This window comes from Mandrillus leucophaeus, unplaced genomic scaffold, assembly GCF_000951045.1.
Source record: "Mandrillus leucophaeus isolate KB7577 unplaced genomic scaffold, Mleu.le_1.0 Scaffold185, whole genome shotgun sequence".
NCBI classification, from domain to species: domain Eukaryota; kingdom Metazoa; phylum Chordata; class Mammalia; order Primates; family Cercopithecidae; genus Mandrillus; species Mandrillus leucophaeus.
In genome coordinates this window covers 2,295,526-2,320,108 of record NW_012101865.1, presented here as the reverse complement: position 1 = coordinate 2,320,108, position 24,583 = coordinate 2,295,526, and the positions used below count along the sequence as shown (strand labels likewise).

The window sequence follows — 24,583 nt, the reverse complement described above, 5'->3', positions numbered from 1 at the left end:
AGACGGAGTTTCACCGTGTTAGCCAGGATGGTCTCGATCGCCTGACCTCGTGATCCACCCGCCTTGGCCTCCCAAAGTGCTGGGATTACAGGCTTGAGCCACTGCGCCCGGCCTACAGATGGTATTTAAAGCCATGAGACCCAAGGAGATCACTGAGGAGTGAGGATAAAGAGAGATGGGAAGAAGTCTGAGAACTGAGTGCTAGAACACCCGGCATTTTGGAGTGGGGACATGTGGAAGAGCCAGCAAAGGAGACAGAATTGTACTTGGAGAGGCAGGAGGAAGCCCAGGAGAGGGTGAGGTCCTGGAAGGCAAGGAAAGAGAGGGCCTCAGGTGGGTTGAGTGCTGCTGAGAGGTCAAGTAGGATGGAGGCTGAGAAGTAGCCATTGGATTTGGCAAGGAGATCTTGGCATGCGTGGTTTTAAAGGAGGATGAAGGCAAAAGCCTGGCTTGACTGATTCAAGAGCGGGAGATGAGAAAGTGGAGACAGCATGCAGAAGCAGCCCTGCCAAGGACTTTGCTATAAAGGGGAACAGAGAAATGGAGAAGAAGCGGGAGGGCAATAATCCGATAGAGAGAAGAAAACTCTGATGAAACAGAAGAGAGATGAATTGTAAGAGTCAAGCCTTTGAGTTGGAAAGCGGGAGTAGGATTTTGTGCCTTTAGACTGATGCAGGAACAGTTCATCTTAACGAGAGAAATGGCAGGGACTGTGAATAGACTGGCAGATTTGGTGGTGGGTGCCACAGGTTCAGTCTCCTGCAGGGAGAAGAGAAAATTCCTTACTAATTACTTGTATTTTCGCAGAGAAACGAGAGGCACCATCATCAGCCTCATGTGAGGGTGGGAAGTAGGGATGGGGTTTGTGGAGAGGGAAAGTGTGGTATGGTCATCTGTGGGAGTAGAAGAGAGTGAGAGGACTGGGGGGGTGCAGCGGGACTGCAGGCTGGCACCAGGGTCCCTAGGGCTTGTAATTGGTGGACAGTGCGTCAGTGACCAGGGCTGTGTGCAGCTGCTCCAGGCAGGTGTGGAAGAAGCAGAGTTGAGCTTGCCCAGCCTGGGGTGCTGCCCAGAGTGAGCCCAAAGCCCAAGGGAGACCAGAGATGGAGCTGTTTGCAAAGGAGGAAGCATAACACTAGCCCACGAAATCTAAGCTGGTTAAGAAAGGAGAGAGAGTGAAAATGGGGGAGCCCAGCCAGGCAGCCTGGGTACAAATCTCAGCTCAACCCACACTAGCTGAATCCATCTGGGCCCCTTAGTTGACCTCTCTGTGCCTCAGTTTCCCTATCTATAGAATGGGGATAAGAATAATACTACTTCCTAGGGCTGTTGTGAGGATTGAACAAGTGAGCGAACACGTGTTCAATTTTGAACACTGTTCTAAAGCGTTTAGAACAGTGCCTGGCATGGGGTAAGTGTTGTGGCAGTGCTGTTATTTTCATCATCACCATTGCTCTCAGGCTCCATTGATTGGAACTGTTGAAGGGAGGCAATTTAAGAAAGTGAGCTGGACAGATAGGAGGTGGTGGTGGTTATCAGGTACAATACCTGAAACAGGCTACGGAGGCAACACAGTTACTGGTAATGACAAGGTCTAAGGCTTGACAGTGGGTGGCAGAAGTGTAACGTAGGGAAAGATAGATGAGCGGTCAAGGAACCGAGAGGGAAGGAGTTGGGTGGACTAAGATAATTTCTGGGAAGAGCGATGGAGAGAAAGGCTAAAGGGCAGGAGCTGACATCATCAGGGACCAAGAGGCGGCCAGGAGGCTTAGACCACAGCAAGGAAGGGACAGTGTGATGGCATCTTCTTCAAGGGAGCTGGGGATGTTTGGGGTGGAAAAGAGAACAATGGTCTTGGAGGGAATATGGAAAGGTTTTTGTTTTTGTTTTTGTTTTGAGACAGAGTTTTGCTCTTGTCACCCAGGTTGGAGTGCAATGGTGTAATCTCGGCTCACTGCAACCTCTGCCTCCCAGGTTCAAGTGATTCTCCTGTCTCAGCTTGCCAAGTAGCTCGGATTACAGGCGAAAACCACCACGCCTGGCTCACTTTTGTATTTTTAGTAGAGACGGGGTTTCGCTATGTTGGCCAGGCTGGTCTCAAACTCCTGACCTCAGGTGATCCACCTGCCTTGGCCTCCCAGTGTGCTGGGATTAGAGGTATGAGCCACTGCGCCCAACCTGAAAGTTTGTATTTATTAATTTTTAGTTGTCTTCATTTGTGTATGTGACTTTAACCCCTAAATACTACAGTGTATATTACTTTTTTTTTTTTTTTAAGACAGAGTCTTGCTCCATCACCCAGGCTGGAGTGCAGTAGTGTGATCTCGGCTCACTGCAATGTCCGCTTCCTGGGTTCAAGCAATTCTGGTGCCTCAGCCTCCCGAGTAGCTGGGATTAGAGGCATGTGCCACCATGCTCAGTTAATTTTTGTGTTTTTAGTAGAGATGGGGTTTCACCATATTGGCCAGGCTGGTCTTGAGCTTCTGGCCTCCGTTGATCCGCCTGTCTCAGCCTCCCAAAGTGCTGAGATTACAGGTGTGAGCCACCATAACCAGCCTCAGTGTATATTTCTGATGGGGTTTGGTTCTATATCCCCTACCAAATCTCATCTCGAATTGTAATCCCCACATGTTGAGGGCCAGGCCTCATGGGAGGTGACTGGATCACAGAGGTGGTTCCCCCATGCTGTTCTTGTGATAGTGAGTGGGTTTTCAGGAGAGCTGATGGTTTGAAAGTGTGGCACTTCTTCTCTCTCTTTCTCTCGCTCTCTCACCTGCCACCACGTAAGATGTGCCTTGCTTCCCCTTCACCTTCCACCGTGATTATAAGTTTCCCAAGGCCTCCCCAGCCATGCTGAACTGTGAGTCAATTAAGCCTCTTTTGTTTACAAATTACCCAGTCTCAGGAAGTATCTTTATAGCGTGTAAAAACAGACTAATACAATTTCCTAAAACACAGGGACATTCTCTTATATAACCATTGTTCAGTTAACAAAAATGAGAAATTGACATTGATACATTATGATTGCCTTATTCTAATTTCACCAATTGTCTTAATAATATCCTTTCTAGAAAATATATATATGTATATTTTGTGGTTGAGGGTTACATCTTGCATTTAGTTCTCATGTCTTATTAAACTCCATCAATCTGGAACAGTTTCTTCATCTTTCTTTATCTTTCATGACCTTGACATATGTTGAAGTTTTGAGCCAGTTATTTTGTAGAAAGTGGGTTTGTCTGCCATCCCTTATGATTAGATGGTGGGCATGCATTTTTGGTAGGAATTCAACAGAAGCCGTGTGCACCCTTCTTAGTATATCATATCAGAAGACAGACTGTCAGTTTGCCCCATTACTAGGTGTGTTAACTGTGATCATTGGGTTAAGATGGTACCTGCCAGGATCTTCCACTGCAAAGTTACTATTTTCTCCTTTGTAATTAATAAACATCTTGTGAGGAGATAATTTCCTATAGGAATCCTGTTTATCATTCAACTTTCACCCACTGATTTTAGTGTTCATTGATTCTTCCCTGAATAAATTAGTACTATAATAATTGCCAATGTTGGTTTTCTAATTCCATCTTCCCTTCAATAGTGGGCATTCTTCTGTAAGGAAAAGTTTTCACTTCTCTGTTCATCCACTCATCTCTGTATTTGTTTATATCACCATGGGCTCCTGGATTCCGGTTTGCACACTTCCATTTTCTGCTTTTTCTCTCTGCTTAATGTAAAGATTAATGAGAACTCCCTGATTCCCAGGAAGAAAATGTAACCAGAGCTTTCTTAGGAAGAATGGAGAGAATTCAATATAAGAACCATAAAGGTATGTCTGTGTAGTATGGACAATTTTAAAAAACAAACAAACAAAAAGAACCTCCAAGGGCAGGAGGTGCTGCCAGACTCAGAAGGGCACTGGAACTGTCTATGAGAAGCCGCTGAGATCCCAGGTAGTCTGTGCTCTCCATCTTTTGGCTCTGTTTCTCTCTGTACATCTAATGTCTCTGTACACCAGCTTTCTCTTGAGCGAAAAACGTGTCCCCTCCACCCACCCACCCACCTCCACTTGTTCCTGCATTTCTCTGTCCCAGATCCTGCGGAAAACAACTCTTTTCTCTCAGTTAGTCTCAGTTCTGCAGTCCAGGGAGAGAGAATCGGATCAGTCTCCTGGGTTATTTTTCCACTCTGGTCCAACCAGCTGCAGCTGGCGTGGGAGATGGTTCACACAGTGAAAACGTGGCTATCAAGAAGAGGGGTAACTTTCAGAGGTGGAACACTCCCTGCGAGCCCGAACCTCTTCCTGCTTTGTTTCAGTCTTCATACGATTGCTTTAAAAGACTGCATTGATATAACATCATCTCCTGTCTTCTCTGCAGCTTTGACTTGGTAACTTAACTGGTGTAGAGGAGGGCTTAGCACTGATTTTGGGTGTTTATTTTCCTCAAAACTTCAATTCAGCCTGGGTTTCTTCAGCAGGAGGGCTCAGGGGAACCAGAGCCAGGGACCAGAGTCATTTCAGTGCAGGCAGCTTAAGAAATGAATATACCAGACCAAGAATCCCCAAGTGTTCTTCCTGAACTCCTTCCTGGTGGAGCTCAAAGAGATGAAAAACGCCTGCTTTTCAGTTCTTATCAGGGAATTACATAGACTTTCCTCTTCGTGTATGACTGAGGGCTTTTTACCATCATTTGTTCACTTCACAAATATTTATTTAGTATTTATATATGCCAGGCACTCTTGTGGCAGTGGAAAATACAACTCTCATGGAACGTCTGTTCCAGAAGGAAAGACTGCCAATAAGCAATAAAATGGACAAAAGATATAGCATGTTAGAGAGTGGTAAGTACCACAGAGAAAAATGAAATGGAGAAAGGAAACACGAAAAGTTGAGGAGAGAGAATAACTGTGAGAGAGGGTGGCCAGGGGCAGCTTCATCTCATCAAGGGGGTGATTTTTTTTAGTACAGACCTGAAGGTAGCGAGTGCACAAGCCACATGGGCACCTGAGAACAGTGGCAGAACAATGGCAGGATGCTGGGAGGGCCGTTTTATCACCCACGCTGTTTAGAATTGTCAGCACATGGTGATTAAAAAAAAAAAAAAAAAAAAAGTAGGCTGGGCGCAGTGGCTCATGCCTGTAATCCCAGCACTTTGGGAGGCCAAGGCTGATGGATAACTTGAGGTCAGGAGTTAGAGACTAGCCTGGGGAACGTGGTGAAACCCCGTCTCTACTAAAAGGTGGTGGGCGCCTGTAATCCCAGCTGCTTGGGAGGCCGAAGCAGGAGAATCGCTTGAACCCAGGGGGTGGAGGTTGCAGTGAGCCGAGATCGTGCCACTGCATCCCAACCTGGGTGACTGAGTGAGACTTTGTCTCAAAAAAAATAAGTAAATAGAAAACAGACAGACTTTTTAGTTGGCTTTAGATTTGTTAGACACCCTCTACAGAAAAGGCACCCCAATTGCTTGCACCCAGGTGGACTACTCCCTTCACCCTGCCCTTGTTACATCCTGGCTAGGGGTCAGCATTTCAGGCAGCTGAATGACCCAAAGTGGAAACACACTAGTGGGTTTGAGGATGACAGAAGAGCAAGTGGAGGAGTGCAATAGGAGGTGATGTTAGAGAGGTCAGGCGAGAGTGGATCCTGTAGGGTCATGGCAAGAACATGGACCTTGACTTTGAGTGACATGGGAGCCGCTGGAGGCTTCTGAGCAGAGGAGTAACATGATCTGACTTGCATTTTATTTTATTTATTTATTTGATAGAGAGTCTCGCTCTGTCGCCCAAGCTGGAGTGCAGTGGTGCAATCTCAACTCACTACAGCCTCTGCCTCCCAGGCTCTAGTGACTCTCCTGCCTCAGCCTCCCAGGTAGCTGAGATTACAAGCAAGCGTCACCACACCCGGCTAATTTTTGTATTTTTAGTAGAGATAGGGTTTTGCCATGTTGGCCAGACCGGTCTTGAACTCCTGACCTCAGGTGATCCGCCCACCTCAGCCTCCCAAAGTGCTTGGATTACGGGTGTGAGCCACCACACCCAGCCTGACTTGCATTTTAACAGGGTCACTCTGCCTGCTGTGTGGAGAACAGTCCACAGGGAGACGGGTGGAAATGAGGAGACCAGTTAGGAGGTTATTGTAACAATTTGGGGTAGTGGTGATGGTGGCTTAAACCAAGATGGGGTCAGTGGGAAATGGTGCTAAAAATCCTGCCAATTCTGGGTATTTTTAGAAGGCACAGCTGACAGCCTTCACCAGTAGCTCACTAAGTTATTAAGCATTACTAAAGTGTGATAGTCGTGATGCACAATTAGAATATATCTAGAATGTACCAAAGACTTTAGTTTGGTATTATAAGAAGTCTGGCTACTTCATGTTGCAAATTTTATATCACTCATCACTCCCTGCAGAGTTAAAATTCTGCTGAGAAGTAGGAATCAGTGAGGTGCATGTCTATGTGGGTTTTTGGCACACCTAAGCGAACCTTGGTCAAAAGTATATAAGAGCTACTGATAGGCTGGGCCGCTGGGTGTGGTGGCTCCTGCCTGTAATCCCAGCACTTTGGAAGGGAAGGATCTCTTGAGGTCAGGAGTTCGAGACCAGCCTGAGCAACATAGGGAGATTTCATCTTTACACAAAATTTAAAAATTGGCCAGGCATGGTTGTGCATTCCTGTAGTCCCAGCTACTCAGGAGGCTGAGGTGGGAGGATCACTTGAGGCTGGGAGTTGGAGGCTGCAGTGAGCTGTGACCACACCACGGCACTCCAGCATGGGCAATGGTGCAAGACTATGTCTCAAAAAAAAAAAAAAAAAAAAAGCCTGGGCGCAGTGGCTCATACCTGTAAACTCAACATTTTGGGAGGCTGAGGCAGGTGGATCGCCTGAGGTCAGGAGTTCAAGACCAGCCTGGCAAACACGGTGAAAGCCCATCTCTACTAAAAATACAAAATTAGCCCAGCATGGTGGCACATGCCTGTAATCCCAGCTACTAGGGAAGCTGAGGCAGGAGAATCGCGTGAACCTGGGAGCCGGTGGTTCCAGTGAGCCGAGATCGCACCATTGCACTCCAGCCTGGGCAAAGCCTGCTGGGTTGGGCTGGGTAAGCTCTGAACACCAGTCTCGTGGCTTCAAGTCACACCTCCTAAGTGAAGCTCTGAACTTTCTCCAAGGACCGTCAGGGCTCGCCCGTGGGCAGAGGATGCCGACACTCACTGCTCTTGCTGGGTTTTATTGCAGATAGACTACCGCATGAACATGATGCACATCCATGTGTTCGCAGCCTATTTTGGGCTGACTGTGGCCTGGTGCCTGCCAAAGCCTCTACCCGAGGGAACAGAGGATAAATATCAGACAGCAACGAGCCCCAGTTTGTTTGCCATGCTGGGTAAGGACAAGGTGGGGTGAGTGGTCTAATACTTGGGCTGAGCAGAATGGCTCAGAAAAGGCTCTGGCTGAAAAATCTCCCTCCTTTACCAACTTCCCCTTGGTGTCTGAAGCCCTTCCGTCATGATTCATTTCTTTGAGTAGTGTTTGCTAAATTCATACCTTTGAATCAAGCATTTGCTTTTAGGGACCTCTCTTCATTAATATCCACTAGAAAGGAGACACTCATTATGTGTGAGTTTAAATAAGTTTATCCAAATCCTTTGTTCTCAACTGAAAGGAGGGAATTGGACAAGTGAAGAAAGTAGGGCCCAGGGGTGAAGGAACAAGGGTGGGAATAGTAATAATGTTGTACTTTGAAAATCTGTGAAAATGATGAACTTAGACTGCTGGGAGAGGCTTATAGAAAATCGGGCAGTGAGCTTGATAATAGGCAAAGGACTATCAGGCCACGGGGTCAAATTAAAGCAGCACATTCATTAAAATAATAGTAATAATAAGCATTTGGGCCAGGTGCGGTGGCTCAAGCCTGTAATCCCAGCACTTCGGGAGGCCGAGGCGGGTGAATCGCCTGAGGTCAGGAGTTTGAGACCAGCCTGTCTAACAGGGCGAAACCCCGTCTCTACTAAAAATACAAACAAATTTGCTGGGCGTGGTGGCACACGCCTGTAATAGCAGCTACCTGGGAGGCTGAGGCAGGAGAATCTCTTGAATCCAGGCGGCGGAGGTTGCAGTCAGCCAAGATCGCGCCACTGCACTCCAGCCTGGGTGACAGAGCAAGACTCCATCTCAATTAAAAAGAAAAAATAAATAAAAATAAGCATTTGACCATCACAGACCAGGTTCAGGAAGCGTGGGGTATGCAGACTTCAACCCTCTTGGCCTTTGTTTCCTTGTCTATAAAATATGGTTAACTGGTATCAGCTTGAGAGCTTGGAAGGAAGATGTGACTTGCCCATCTAGCTCTAAGTGACAAGGCTGAGACTCTCCAGCCCTAGGATTCTCATCCAAAAGCCCTCAAGGCTCAGACCTTTGGAGCAGTAGTGTGATTCTCACCAACCACCCTCTCTGGCCCCCAGGCACCCTCTTCTTGTGGATGTTCTGGCCAAGTTTCAACTCTGCTCTGCTGATAACTCCAATCGAAAGGAAGAATGCTGTGTTCAGCACCTACTATGCTCTAGCAGTCAGCGCGGTTACAGCCATCTCAGTGTCATCCTTGGCTCACCCCCGAGGGAAGGTCAACATGGTGAGGAGGGCGCTGCCCTTGGGCAGCACTTGGGTCTAACAGGACTAACGTATTTATGCCCCTTCCCACCCTGGGGCCAGCGTGGGTTGGGAGAGGGCATGCCAGGTGGTGGAGCCATGTCTGCCTCTACAGTGGAGCTCTAGGAAGAACGCTGGGTGGTCACAGTGGGCCTGGGACTCAGGAGACTGTCCAGTGATCAAAGGCTTTCTGGGGGGAGTGGTTAAATCCATCCATGCTAACATGAAACACACCTGAGTTTGAACCTCGTTTCTGCTAGTTGCTAAAGCCAGTCACCGTGAGCGAGAGTCAGCAGCAACAGACTAGACTAGAAATCGCCAGCCTCTCTCTTCCCCACAACAAATTTCAAGAATGGAACCATCAGAATCAGAAGTAGAGAAGTATATGACACTAACCATGTGGCCCTGGTCAAGCCACTTCAACCTTTTGAGTCTCAATGGCTTCATCTGTAAAGTGGAAATTAAGAAATGGTGCATGTAAAGTGCTTAACGGGGAGTAAGTACTAGGCAAATATTAGCTGCTGCTGTTAATACAGACAGGAAATGGTGTGTGTGAGTCTTGTGGGCAAAGATGGGTGAGAGGGGAGACAAAACAGATTCTTGTGATGATGGGGGCAGGGGGTCCAGCCGGTGGTATTGGAGGGAAGTCTGGACAGACCAGTGGTGGGGCTGGGGTGGGAGGGGCTGGAGTGGAAAGAATGTGGCCACAGATGGCAGCTTCACAGCAGAATTCAGTGCTAAGAGGAAGTGAGTGGCCATGGGTTCCATGGTGACAGCAAGTCTAAGACATCCAGCAAGGCAGGAGTGGGTGTCAGCTCAGGGAAGCCCAGAGGTTAATCCTAGGTGAGAGCTAAGGGTGTTAGATGAGAGCAAGGCAAGGCTCCGGTTCTGGAGCAGTGAAGGACGTAGCAGAGCTATGACCCAGGAACAAGGCCCAGCTTATTGGAACTGGGCCCAGTCATACAGGGTGGCACAGGCACCACGTAGCCAATAATAATAATAAAAACAATAACAATGATTTGTGTCTACTGGGCATTTATTCATGTTCTATGCCAGACACTGGGCTAAGAGCTTTATATGTGGAAAGTCATTTAATCCTTACAATAACCTTATGAAGAAGATACATCCAAAACCCCATTCTTCTAGGCCAGGTGCAGTGGCTCACACCTGTAATCCCAATATTTTGGGAGGCTGAGGCAGGAGGATTGGTTGAGGCCAGGAGTTCAAGACCAGCCCAGGCAACATAGCGAGACCCTGTCTCTAAAAAATAAAACAAAAACCCGTTCTTCCCACTGCCCAGGGACACATCACTAATAAGTGCAATGGGTGCCAGGATGCTGAGCACCTGGACTTCCCAGCTCATTCCCTAAATGCTGCACAATCAAGGTAACTGTGCCCTGGGCCTAAGAGGCAGTAGTGCGCTGGCCCATCATGTCCATTGATGAAGGACCTGTAGTTCCAACACAGGGGAGAGGTGGTTTCAGGATCAGCAAAGCAGGGAGGATGTTACAGGGTTGCCTTGTTCCCAGCGTGCTAGTCACTTGTAGCAAGATGGTGTTCTCTCTCTACCTTGCTTTCTTTACCCACAAGCTATTTCTTTGCAGACTTATATGCACAATGCAGCATTGGCAGGAGGCGTGGCTGTGAGTGCCTCATGTCACGAGATCCATTCTCCTTGGATTGCCATGGTGCTGGGTCTTGTGGCTGGGCTGATCTCCATCGGGGGAGCCAAGTGCCTGCCGGTAAGAGACTAGACAACTAACCCCCTCTGTTTTGGCTGAAGGCCAGCAGGGTGCTGGGACCTGATGGGCCACTATGCAGTGCACAGCTGCATTAGGCAGGTGTTGGTGCATTCTCATGTTGGCTTCAACACCTAGTGAGGGATCCACCCTGGCTCGGTGGTGCATTTGTTAGGATGCTGGGGAGCAGGTGACAGAACCCATTTGAGCTTGCTTGGGCATTGGGGAGAATTTGTTATAAGGCTACTGGGGTGTCACAGAACTCAAGGACAGGGACTGGAGTGTTGTGGGGAGCCCAGAAGCCCGTGTTTTACTTCTTTCTTTGCTTTTCCTGAATATCTGCTTTATTCTTACTCTATAGACCTGCTTCCTCCTCTTCCACCCCACATGGTGGGATGTAGTTTTTGCTTCAAGAAAGCAGCGTGGTGGAATCTCTTGGCCCCAATCCCAAATTCTCTGGAGAAGGGGCTCTTTGGTTTAACTTGGATAATGTTGTCTTCAGCTGGGGGTGGGCACATCGTGCACACATGGCTGCTGCTGGGGAACCATGTAGATGATGTGAGAGGAGCAGCACCCGGAAGAGGGCGCTGGGCGGATGTCCAGGTCGTGTCTACTTCTGATTGTTTAATTCTTTTTCTAAGTGGATGGATCTTTCTTCAATACTCAGCAAATCCTGATCATTCCAGAATAATTCATTATAGCTAATTGGTTATAATGTGCTTCTCTAAGGTTATAATGTGTGTCCCTAAATATTTAGGGACAACAAATCTTCATGGGTTTGAAGACTTGATGGTGGAAAAAGGAGTATATATTTGAAGGCTGGATTTTGATGAACAGTGATTATACAGGGAGTCCATTTCAACCTGAAATTAGGAAAAACTGGCCGGGCGCAGTGGCTCACGCCTGTAATCCCAGCACTTTGGGAGGCCGAGACGGGCAGATCGCCTGAGGTCAGGAGTTCAAGACCAGCCTGGTCAACATGGCGAAACCTATCTCTACTAAAAGTACAAAAATTAGCCAGGCATGGTGGCGGGCACCTGTCATCTTAGCTACTTGGGAGGCTGAGATGCGAGAATCACTTGAACCTGGGAGGCAGAGGTTGCAGTGAGCCGACATCGTGCCACTGCACTCCAGCCTGGACGACAGAGCAAGACTCTGTCTCAAAAAAAAAAAGTGTTTTATATACACATTGGAATATTATTTAGCCATAAAGAGAATGAAATCCTGTCATTTGCAGCAACATGGATGGAACTGGAGGCCATTAAAAAATAAAATAAAATAAATAAGGAAAAACTGATCAATAGTTTGATTTGACCAAAACCAGGGCAAATCTGATTTTCATCTTTGCAAGGGGAGCAAATTTCTTTTATCTCCTCTGGCTTTGAAACCCTGAAATGAAAGGAGGAAAGGCAGAAAAAAGAACACATAGCAAGTTATCATCAGGCTCAGTGCCCATCACATTCCCTGAGCCTGCTTCCTTGACTTCATCCCTGGCAGGACTATTCAAAGATGATTCACTCTTTCATCCATATATTCATTCATTCATCATTCCTTCATTCAACACATACGTTTTAACATTCATCCTGCTTTTCAAGCTATAGTTTAGTGAGGGAAATGGATAAACACAATACAGTGTGAGAACAGTTACAGGGCACATCTAAGCTAGCCCGGGGTGGGTCCGGAAATGCTTCCCTGAGCAGAGGAAACAGTTGACAGCCAAGTGTTGACAGATAAGTAGTATTAGCCAGGGAGAGACATGGGGAATGTATTCCAGGCAGAAGGAACAATGTATATTAAAGGTTATTGGTAAGAAGAGTGTGTGGCCCAACCAGGAAACAGATATTCTAAAGGCATAGGGTCCGCCCAGGAGCATGGTGGACCCAGATCCCTGAAAGATGGGAGGTGCTCAGGCACACTTCCTGGACTAGTTGAGGAGTCTGGATTTTTATTCTTTTTTTTTTTTTTTTTTTTTGAGATGGAGTCTAGTTCTGTCACCCAGGCAGAAGTGGCACAATCTTGGCTCACTGAAGCCTCCACCTCCTGGGTTCAAGTGATTCTCCTACCTCAGCCTCCTGAGTAGCTGGGATTACAGGTGCCCAACACCATGCCTGGCTAATTTTCATGTGTGTATGTGTGTGTGTGTGTGTTTGCTGTTGTTGTTGTTTTTTGAGATGGTGTCTCGCTCTGTTACCCAGGCTGAAGTGCAGTGGTGCGATCTTGGCTCACTGCAAGCTCCGCCTCCTGGGTTCACACCATTCTCCTGCCTCAGCCTCCCGAGTAGCTGGGACTACAGGCGTCCACCACCATGCCCAGCTAATTTTTTGTGTTTTAGTAGAGACGGGGTTTTGCCATGTTGGACATGCTGGTCTTGAACTCCCCACTTCAGGTGATCCGCCCACTTCCGCCTCCCAAAGTGGTGGGATTACAGGCTTGAGCCACCACGCCCGACCTGGATTTTTATTCTGAAGACTAATGGGGATTCTAAGGAAGGAACCAGCCTGATAGAATTTGCATTTGTGTCCACATCTGCTGGCTCACGGCTGTGTGGGAGGCTGAGTGATGGGGAGGAAGGATTACTGAATGGGGATCTGGAGGTGTGGCCTCATGCTTTGTTTCTAACCAGCTGTGTTGTCTTTGGAATGGTGCTTAAATTTGGGCTAGACCAGTGGGTCTCGGTCACCCCCCAGGGGACATCTGACAATGTCTGGAGGCATTCTTGGTTGATATAGTGGGGTGGGGGCTGCTACTGGCAGCTAGTGGGGAGAGACCAGGGATGCTGCTTAACATCCCACAGTGCACAGGGCAGTCCCCATCACAAGGAACTATCAGCTGAAACTGTGCATAGTGCCTACACTGGACCCTTGCTACTGAAAGTGTGGCCCGTGGACCAGCAGCATTGGCATCACCTGGGACCTTGTTAGAAATGCTCTTAGACCCCACCCCACATCCACTAAAGCCCACTGTTCATTTCAACAAACTCCCCGATGATGTGAGTGCACATTCAATCTGAGAAGGGCTTCTTTGAGGTGAGCCTTAGTGCCCATCCCCCTTTGGTGGCCCCAGATGCCAAGGGTGTGTGAAAGGGGTGGGTAGGGAATATGGGTCTTACCTGCCAATCTGCTTATATTAACACTTGTCCACAGGTGTGTTTTAACCGAGTGCTGGGGATTCACGAGAGCCACAGCGTGCACTACACCTTCGGCTTGCCGGCTCTGCTTGGAGAGATCACCTACATTGTGCTGATGGCGCTTCGTGTCGTCTGGGCCAGCAGTAACATGTGGGTCACTGGGCTTACCCGCCATCCCCGTAACACTCCCCTCCAACTCAGGAAGAAATGTGCGCAGAGTCCTTAGCTGGGGCGTGTGCATTCAGGGCCAGGTGCTCAGTTGGCTTCAGTAAATGTTTGTTGGCTGATTTATTCAGAAATTCTGCCCAGCCCCTACCTTGGATGGATTTATCACCTCTCCAGGCCACCTCTTCTTTCCAAATAGGGCAGCCGAGGTGCAGGACAAAGGCGCGAAATCTGAGACCCCACAAAGACAGAGCAGGTCAAATAGGCCCAAGCCAATTAAGACTGTGGTTCAGGTCATGATGCAGAGCTTTGCTGTGGACCTGTTCCCACTGCGTACTAGCTGGGCATGCGGCTTAACCTTTCTCGGCCTCAGTCACCCCATTGTAAATGGAGATAATGATACTGTCTCCGCTCATAGGGCTGTTGGGATGCTACTGGATTTAATAAGCGAATGCAGGAACATGCTAAGCACAGCCCGTCCCTGAGGCCCGGAGAGGGGTGGACCTTGGCTGAGGTCTCACTGTGAGGTGGGAATGTGGGCCTCCAGACCAGAGGGAGGTCCTGTGGCCCCTAGACAGTGGACAGCAATGGTCAGTTTGACACACCAGAGCCCTGGCCATTACCTCCTGGATGTTGTGTGAATATTTTCTGGACATGGCTTATATAAAATGAAAAAGTGAATTGGGTGCAATATAGGGATGGATTTTTAAAGATGAACTGATAGCATGATGATAATCATATTCACTGATAACATTTACTACTGTTATTGACTGCTTTATAAGTGTTGAGCATTAGGCTAAAAACCATTATATGCGTTATCTCCTTGAATTCTCACAACTGCCTACTGAGGTATTCTCAGACTCTAAGAAATGATATTTAGGAGAAGTTATCTGCCCAAGTTCACTGGGTTGGAACCTGGCTGTAAAAATGGCTGAAGCAGGTGATGAGGAGCTGATGTGTTTGGAGGTGTCTCAGAGAAATCATGGAGGTGCTGGGGTTCCTTCTGGTTCTTGGATGCCTTATACAGAGACAACCGTAGCCCCAAATTATAGGGATCACATAACAGTGGGTGAGACATCCTTGCTTGGGGTGAGGAGAGAATGACCTGTGTGAAGCAAGGCGCCTCTGTCATGGGTTCCAGTGATGTGTCTGCCACTGTCTTAATAACTGTGCAATTCTAAGCAGAAGCTTTCCTCCCTCTGGGCCTGAGAGTTCCCCTCTGTAAGATGAGGACTTGACCTAGCAAGGTCCCACTCGGATGCCTGTAGGGAACAGGCAGGGGAGGTTAGAAAAAAAAAAGCCCGTGAAGGAAGGGAGCTTTTCAGCTCGTAACCACCATCACAGTGCAGGGACCCAGGCTCAGTGTTGCCAGATCCAATGACTTCTCAAGAGAAGCTTGAAATCTAGAGTTTTGCATGTGCTCTCCCAAGTACTGGCGGAAAATTCAAGATTGTTAGTAACACTCTGTGGCTAAATTGTGCTTGTGGGCTGTCTAGATCCCCAATTCTATGATTCTGTGGTTCTCTGGAAGCATTGGTTCTCCACAGCGCCTGCGTCACCTGGAAGCTTGTTAGAAATGCAAGCCCTACCTGTGGCCCCACCTCAGACCTACCCAATCAGAAATCTGGGGGTGGGACCTAGCAGTTCATGTTTTAACAAGCCTCACAGGTATTCTCTTGCAAGCTCAAGTTTTAGAACCACTTACCTATAGCCAAAAAAGAAAAAAACAATCAGTGGTTTGCTGGTAAAGGATTAACTTAACAACTGGCTCTCCAAGAAGATAAAGCCTTGATTGGTAACACTTGCAATTTCTATGGTACAAACGCTTCCCACATGACTGAGTTCAAGCTGTCAAGGAGACATCACTGCACATGGACTTGGGAAGAGATGAGAACAATCAGCCCACTGAGCCTATGGGAACTGGCTCCAGCACATCTCTGCAAGTCAACTCTCATCAGGGTGAGTGAGTTGAGGACCAAGAAGCAGTTATCCTCTTGCCTTTGCAGGACCCAGGCAAAGGGAAGGGCATAGTGACTGATGATCTCTCATCCAGAGGCCTTTGGTCTGCTGAGAGTAAAAGGTGTGGGCTTCACCAGGCGTGAAGCCAGCCTTGCAGCCTTGGTCATGGTACTCAAATTCTCTAAATCTCAGTTTTCTATCTGTAAAATGAGAAAATAAGACCTGTGTCACAGGGTTGCTGTGCAGATTTAGCAACAGAACATAGCCCCTTTCTCTATGATAAGTGATGCTGCATCAGTATGAGGACATCTCTATGTAATGGAAAGATGGAGAGAGGATTAAGGGCAAAGTCAGAACACTTAATAGGAACTGTGGATTAGCTACTTGGTGGCATTGGGCAAGTCAGTTAACTTTGTATTAATTCCACAAACAATATTTCCCAATTTCCTATTCAGATGAGCATATGTGATTGAGTCAGATGCTGTGATCAGAGCCAGGATGGAGCATTTCTCACAAACTGTGGGATTTTTAAGTGATGGGAAGGCACACTGAAATGGCATTGAATCATGCGGTGCAGATATTCTTTTTCAATTCTCAATCCTCTGATTACATCAGGGAGAAAAGAAAGTCCCCACTTAGGCTGAGAATCTCTGTACCCTTCTAGCTCTTGTTAACCACTCTTTTGAATAGCAGAGAAAACCTCAGGCTGCCATATCTGGGAGAGATTTTAGCAACATTTTGTTTTCATTATATCTCTTTTTACAGCTACCTCCCATTTCCCTTCCATTTTAAGCTAGTAACACAGTTTTCTTTTAAATTCATTTATTTAAATGTAAAAATAAGTCTATTTGGAGAAAAAAAATTTAAATAGCATCTCTGGAATGCCAATATGGCTAAATTCATGAATGTTGTCCTCAAATGCTGAAATCTGGGAAGCATCTGGCCAAGCTTTGTGGACAGGCCTGCCTAGTTTGAATCCCAAGAGCCACCCATTCCAAACCACAAAACATTGGAATTCTTGGTTCACTTCCCTAACCTGAACTTGCCCTCTGTGAAATAGGGACACTAATAGCTCACTCACAGGGCTGCTATGAGGACGTGTGTTGAGTGAGGTGTGGCCAGGGAAGACCCCGTGCAGGGAGACTGTTATCATGGTGATGGATTTCTGCTTCATTCATTTCTTTTTCCAGACAGCATCATATAGAATGAGTTGTGGGGTGGCAGTCAGCAGATTTGGGTTTATCCTTTATTCTGCCACTTATTACTTAAAAAACAACAAAAAACAACCCCAACTTATATAGTATAAGCTATATCCAGAAAAGTACAGATATCATACAAGTACCATTTGATGAATCTTCTGATATCCCTACATAACCAACACCCAGAACCTCTTCATGCCTCATTCTAGGATAACCACTAACCTGACTTCTAACAGCATCAGTCAGTTTTTGTCTGTTTTTGTACATTATATATGTGATGGTTTGAATGTGTTCCCCAAATTTCATGTGCTAGAAACTTAATCCTTCAATTCATATGTTGATGGTATTTGGAGGAAGGGCCTTTGGGAGGTAATTAGGATTAGACAAGCTCATGGGGTGAGGTATGATGGGACTGGTGACTAATAAGAAGAGAAAGAGAAATCTGAGCTGGCATGCTCTTGCCCTCTCACCGTGTGATGACTTCTCCATGTTACGATACAGCAAGAAGGCCCTCACCAGATGGTGACACCATGCTTTTGGACTTCCCGGCCTCCAGAACTGTGAGCTAAATAAATTTATTTTCTTTATAATCGCCCAGTTTGATATTTTGTCATAGCAACAGAAAATGGACGAAGAAAGAAAGTTAATGCAAGAAGTAGAGTTTTTGCTGTAACAGATTCCCAAAAATGTAGAAGTGGCTTTGGAACTGGGTGATGGGAATAGGTTGGCAGGCTAGAAAAAGCCTGTATTGTGAAGAATGGAGCTTAGGCCAGGCATGGTGGCTCAAGCTTGTAATCCCAGTGCTTTGGGAGGCTGAAGCAGGAGGATCACCTGAGGTCAGGAGTTCGAGACCAGCCTGGCTAACATGGTGAAACCCCGTTTCTACTAAAAATACAAAAAATTAGCTGAGCGTGGTGGTGCACACCTGTAATCCCAGCTATTCAGGAGGCTGAAGCAGGAGAATCATTTGAACCCAGGAGGCAGAGGTTGCAGTGAGCAGAGATCGTGCCATTGCACTCCAGCTTGGGCAACAAGAGTGAAACTCCATCTCAAAAAAAAAAAGAAAGAAAGAATGGAGCATTAAAGACAGTTCTGCAGTTCTGGTGAGGGCTTAAAAGAAGACCCCAGAACTAGGGAAAGTCTGGAACTTCTTACTGGTTACTTAAGTCACTGAGATCAGAATGCTGATAGAAATGTGACTGGTAAAGGCCATTCTGATGAGGTCTCAGATGGAACTGAAGAACCACATGTTGGAAACTGGAGCAAAGGTCACCCTTTTTATAAAGAAGCAAAGATCTTAGCTGAACTTCATCTGTGCCAGAGTGATTTATGGAAGGCAGAAAATTGTGTAGGTCAGCCATGTTGTAGAGAATGAAAGAACATTTTCAGCTGAGAAAACAAAGTGAGGATGTGACCAAGCTACTGATTCATAAGAAAATTAGTACACATAGAACAAAGCCAGAGGCCGTTCATCAGGACAAGGGAGAAAAACTCCAAAGGCATTTCAGAGATCTTCAAGGCTGCCCCTCCTGTTACTGGCCCAGAGTTTTAAGAGGGCAGAATGGTTTGGAATGACCAGCTGCTGCCCAGGCTGCCTTGGTCTCTGCTCCCCACATTCTGGTGCAGCATTCCTCAGCCATCCCAGCTGTGGCTCAAGTGGCCCCAGGAGTGATGTGGAAGGTAAAAGTCATAAACCTTGGCAGCATCCACATGGCACTAATTTTGAAGGTGTGCAGAATGCAAAAGCTGAGGGGGCATTGCCTTCTTCCACCTGTATTTCAAAGGATGCTATGAACAGCCACCACAGAGAGCCCCCTAGCAGAGCAGTGTCTAGTAGAGCTACAAGGGTGGGGCCACTGCCAATTCCCCAGAACGGGAGAGCTATCATAGTGCAATGCCAGCTTGGGAGAACTGCAGGCATGAGACTCCAACCTGTGAGAACTGCAGCATGGGCAGAGCCCAGCAAAACCACAGGGGCAGGGCTCCTCAAAGCTTCGGGGGTCCAAATTTGATAGTGTGCCCAGGAGGTGGCACATAGAGTAAAAGATCATTCTGAAGGTTTAAGGTTTAATGTTGTTTTCTATGTTGGGTTTTGTACTTTCTTGGAACCAGTTACCCTTTTTTCCTTGCCTCTTTTTCCTTTTAGAATGGGAATGTCTGTCCTATGCCTGTTCCACTGTTGTATTTTGGAAGTAGATAACTTGTTTTGATTTTACAGGCTCACAGCCAGAGGGAATCTCCCATAATGAATTGTACCTTAAGTCTCACCCACATCTGATTTAGATGAGACCATGGACTTTGGACTTTTGAGTTGGTGCTGGAACAAGTTAAGACTTTGGGGGTTGTCTAAATGTGGTGTTTCATGCCTGTAATCCCAGTGATTTGGGAGGCCGAGGTGGGAGGATTGCTTGAGCCCAGGAGTTCAAGACCAGCCTGGGCAACATAGTGAGACCTGTCTCTGCAAAAAAATAAAAATAAAAAAATTAGCCAGGCATTGTGGCATGTGCCTGTAGTTCTAGCTACTTAGGAAGCTGAGGTGAGAGGATCACTTGAGCCCAGGAGTTTGAGGCTGCGGTGAGCTATGGTCATGCCACTGCATTCCAGCCAGGGCAACAGAGTGAGATTCTGTCTCTACAAATAAAATTAAATAAACGTAGCTGGATATGGTGGCACACATCTGTGGTCCTAGCTACTCAGGAGGCTGAGACAGGAGAATTACTTGAGCCCAGGAGTTTGAGGCTGCAGTGAGCTATGATCATGCCACTGCATTCCAACCTGGATGATAGAGTGAAATCCCATCTCTAAAAAAAAAACTTTGGGGCTATTGAGATGAATTTTGCATGTGAGAAGGACATGCATTTTGGGGGCTGGGGCAGAATGCTCTGGTTTGAATGCATCCCTCAAATTTCATGTGTTGGAAACTTAATTTCTAAATTCATGTGTTGATGAAATTGGAGGTGAGGTCTTTGGGAGGTAACTAGGATTAGATAAAGTTATCAGGGTGCGGCCCCTATGATGAGACTGGTGGCTTACAAGAGGAAGAGAGACCTGAGCTGACATGCTCTTGCCCTCTTGCCATGTGATAGCCTCTGCCATGTTATGGCACAAGAAGAAGGTCCTCAACAGATGCCAGCAGCATGCTCTTGGACTTCCCAGCCTCCAGAACCATGAGCTATATATACTTATTTTATAAATTACCCATTCTGTGGTATTCTGTTATAGCAACCGAAAATGAACTGAGATAATATACATGGAATCATACAGTAAGTCTGTGCGTTTGTATGCTTTTTTACTCAACATTGTAGTTGTGAGATTCATCCAGGTTGTTAAGCATTGCTGTACCCTTTTTCCACTGGGATATAGTGTTGTGTTATGCTTGGGTCTTAATTTATAAAGGTGACTGAGTGACATTTTCTTCTAGTATTATTGGAAGGAAAGTTTTGTTGTTCACAGTTCCCCTGTAAATAAGAGGCAGAACACATCAAGCAGGGCCACACAAAACTGTATCACCCAGGGACCAGGCAGCAGCAGGAGAGGGGGAACTGGGACTACGCCTTTATGAAAAAGAGTGGTGGGAGAGTAACTGGGTGAGGGCATCCACTAATGGCCAGGAAGTGAAAACACTTATGTTGGAGTTTGTAGCTGAGGGGTTTATGAATTTCCCATGCCTGAGAAAGCTGACTTGCAAGAAAATGAGATAAACAACTTTGGTCATTAGTGTGGCCCCGTGATAAATGAATGCCAAGTAGACAAATAGAGAATCTGAGAAAAGATAGTTGGAACAAGTGTACCATTGTGTGAATACAGCAGAATTTATTTATCCATTATTGAGGAAGATTGGGTAGTTTCCAGTTTGGAGCTATTAGGAATATTCTAGTATTGCTCCTATGAACATTCTAGCACTTTTATTTTTGGAACACACGAATGCACTTCCATTGATTATATGCCTAGAAGTGAAATTGTGGAATTATACAGTATTCACACAGTCAGCTTTAGTGGCTACTGCTAAACAATTTTCTCTAGTAGTTTGTGCCAATCTAATCCCCAGAAGCTCCTTTTACTCCACATTTTGCCAACACTTGGTGTTTTCCTGCTTTATGATTAGTCATTTAGGAATCAAACCTGTTGCTTAAATTTTGCTATCTCTAATAACTAACTAAATGGAGCACTTTTCATCTGATTTTGGACAGTTGAATATCTTTTCTTGTGAAATGTCTATTCAAGTTAGTTTGCCCATTTTCTATGGTGGTGTTTGGTCTTTTTCTTATTGATTTGTAGGAATTTCTTACGTATCCTGAATATGAATCCCACTTTGTGGGTTACCTTTTTCCTTCTTTCTTTCTTTTTGAAAAGGAGTCTCCCTCTGTCACCCAGGCTGGGATGCAGTGGCGCTAGCTCACTGCAACCTCTTCCTCCCAGGTTCAAGCAATTCTCATGCTTCAGCCTCCTGAGTAGCTTAGATTACAGGCACATGCCACCATGCCCAGCTAACTTTTGTATAGACGAAATAATTTTTGGTAGAGACAGGGTTTTGCCATGTTGGCCAGGCTGATCTTGAACTCCTGGCCTCAACTTTGGCCCACCTTGGCCTCCCAGAGTCCCAGGATTACAGGTGTGAGCCACCGTGCCCAGCCCACCTTTTACTTTCTTAATGGTGTCTTTTGAACAAGAGAGACTCTTAATTTTAATATAGTCCAATTTATCATTGTTCCCTTTATGTTTAGTTCTTTTATGTCCTGTTTAAGAATTTTTGCAGCTGGCGCGGTGGCTCATGCCTGTAATTCCAGCACTTTGGGAGACTGAGGCGGGCAGATCACGAGGTCAAGAGATCAAGATCATCCTGGCCAACATAGTGAAACCCCATCCCTACTAAATATACAAAAAATTAGCCGGGCATGGTGGCTGACTCATGCCTGTAGTCTCAGCTACTTGGGAGGCTGAGGCAGGAGAATAGCTTGAACCTGGGAGGCAGAGGTTGCAGTGAGCTGAGATCACGCCACTGCACTCCAGCCTGGTGACAGAGCAAGACTCACAACTAAAAAAAAAAAAAAAAAAAAAAAAGAAATTTTGCAAGGTCATGCAGATGTCCCCCTGAATTTTTTCTAAAAATCACTTAATATTAGATCAATGAATTGAGTAATTGACTCCATTTTTCAGTCATTCAATAAACATTTCCCTGAGGTTTTGATAACCTGAACTGTGTTTGGTGCTGGAGAGGAAGCAAACTATTGAAGATATACAAAGATGGCAAAGATGAGGGCCTGGAGCTTGCCATGCGGATGGGGGGATGGCTGCCTGAATGGTTGGGCAGGTAGTTGTTGATATCTGCACTCACTACTTGAGCAGCAGGGTGGCAACTCTTTTTATCTTTTTAATTTATTTTTCTAGTCTCAGGGTAGTTCTTTTCAATTCTCTCCACTCCCCCATGATCTCAAGAAGTAGGAATTGCCATTATTTCCCCCACTTTATAAGGAACAATCAGTAAAGACAGGTAAGATAACCAAATGACATACAAGGGGGGTCCACCCCACGAGGCTGCAGGCTTGGGGCTTTGCTTTGTCTTAAAAATGAGAAGATGAGCTGCCCACCTGTTGAGACAAGAAATAGGAAAGGCTTAAAAAACTGGCTTGTTGTGTACAACTATCTGTGGGGCTGCAGTGAAGGCAGTTCCCAGGTGCAGGCTGAACCCTGGCACAATCACATTTAGCATCCAAGGGCCCCCGTAATGTCTTAATCTTTGAATTGAACCCCTGGGGTTGCCTTGAAGGGGAGAGGTCCTGGAAGTATGTTCAAGGGGTAAGGATGGGCAGGGAGATGGGTCTGAAAGCCAAGCTCTATCCCACCCACCTTGCCCCAAGAGAAATAGAACCTTCATCTTTAATTGCCTGATGAGAAAACTGGGGGCTGGCCAGACGTGGTGGCTCATGCCTGTAATCCCAGCACTTTGGGAGGCTGAGGTGGGTAGATCACTTGAGGTCAGGAGTTCGAGACCAGCCTGGTCAACATGGTGAAATCCCATCTCTATTTATAATACAAAAATTAGCCAGGTATGGTGGCATGTGCCTATAGTCCCAGCTACTTGAGGCACAAGAATCGCTTGAACCTGAGGGGCAGAGGTTGCAGTGAGCCGAGATCGTGCCACTGCACTCCATTCTGGACGACAGAGTGAGATTCCGTTTCACAAAACAACAACAACCAAAAAAAAAAAAAAAAGAGAGAGAGAGAGAGAAAACTGGAGGCTCTGAGAGGTTAAGGGACTTGCCCAGGGTCTTGCAGTTAGTAAGTGACAGAGCTGGCACTTGAGCTTGGGTTTTCTGACTCCTGGTCTGGTTCATTATCCACAAGGTGCTGAAAACTAAAATAAGCCACAGACGATCTTGGAATCTCCTTCCCCTCCCTCCCTCCCACAGGTCTGCATGGCTTTTGGGGAAAATGACAGGGGAATGTACCAGCTAGGAAGAGGACCCTTGTTTTCCTCATGGCCCTTCCTGGCAATGGCACTACTGACACCAACAGTCCTTTTTGTCCCTGATGACCTCTGCTGCCTGATGCCCAAGTGACCACCTCTGCTTTGTCATTTCTAGGATTGGCTTCCAGGTCCTTCTCAGCACTGGGACACTCAGCTTGGCCATGGCGATGAGTATCACATCTGGTCTCCTGACAGGTCAGTGTGAGGCCACCTTTCTTCCACCATTGCCCAGGACACAGCACCTACATCCAGAGCACACCCTGCCATGTGGCTGGATGTATTTGTGCCCCATCTCCTTCCCTGAGGATCACATAATTTCATAATTGGAAAGGTCCTTAGAGGTCACCTGCTGCTGATGTGGACTGTGAGGCCAGGGAAGGGAAGGGACATCCCTGAGGTTATAAGTAGGGTGAGTGGCAACATTGCAGACTCTTGAACCCAGGGCTGATGATCACACTCAGTTTTGCACAGAAGCCTGAGAAAATCCTTACACACAAAAGCCTACCTTTTATTTCTGAGGACACCCATAATACTATTTTATTCAACAGATATTTATTCAATATCCACTATGAGCCAGGCACTGGGGACACAGCTGTGAGCAAAACAAATTCTCTGACTTCATAGAACTGACCTTCTAGTGGGGGAAAGTATTAACAATAAATAGACAAATAAGTGTCTACTATGTCAGATGGTAATAAGTGGCTGTGAAGACAGAGCAAACTAGAGAGACATAGAGTCAGTGTGGGATGGGGTGTTCTTTTAGAGGGGTGGTCAGGGAGGGCTTATCTGAGTAGTTGGCTTTTAAGCAGAGGCCCCAGTGAAGAGGAGGGAGATATGCCATGCATTTAGTTAGGGGAAGAACCTTCCATGAAAATAGGATGGCAAGTGCAAAGGCCCTGAGGCAGGAGCATGCTTTGTGTGTTGAGGGAACAGTAAGGAGACCAGTGTGGTTGGTGTGAATGGAGTGAGAAGGAGTGGCAGGGGTTGAGGGCAGAATGGTAGTGAGGAGCAGGCCCTTATAAAAGATGGGAAGCCACTGGGATCTTTCAACAAAGGAGTAAAGTATGTTTCTGCTCTTGCAATACAATAGAACAGCAAAAAATCTTGGGGAGTTGCTAATTAGTCAGTTTTACTTATAGGCCAGGTGAAAATATGTGGCTATGTGCAGTGGCTCACACCTGTAATCCCAGCACTTTGGGAGACCGAACTGGGAAGATCACCTGAGGTCAGGAGTTCGAGACCAGCCTGGCCAACATGGTGAAACCCCGTCTCTACTAAAAATA

At 46.6% G+C, this 24,583-nt stretch overlaps 1 protein-coding gene across 11 annotated transcripts in view; it reads left to right on the top strand.

Moving 5' to 3' along the window:
• LOC105538113 (RH-like protein) overlaps positions 1-24,583 on the top strand; it is a 73,940-nt gene that overhangs the window by 19,987 nt on the left and 29,370 nt on the right. For 2 of the 11 annotated variants that reach the window (XM_011977887.1, XM_011977885.1), the window contains exons 4-8: positions 7,233-7,380; positions 8,459-8,625; positions 10,247-10,384; positions 13,525-13,658; positions 23,416-23,495. In XM_011977887.1, coding sequence (XP_011833277.1) covers positions 7,233-7,380; positions 8,459-8,625; positions 10,247-10,384; positions 13,525-13,658; positions 23,416-23,495 — 667 coding nt within the window. Of the gene's footprint in view, positions 1-7,232; positions 7,381-8,458; positions 8,626-10,246; positions 10,385-13,524; positions 13,659-14,572; positions 14,743-23,415; positions 23,496-24,583 lie in introns of all 11 variants that reach the window. The other 9 variants (XM_011977890.1, XM_011977889.1, XM_011977886.1 and 6 more) reach the window with 8 other exon arrangements.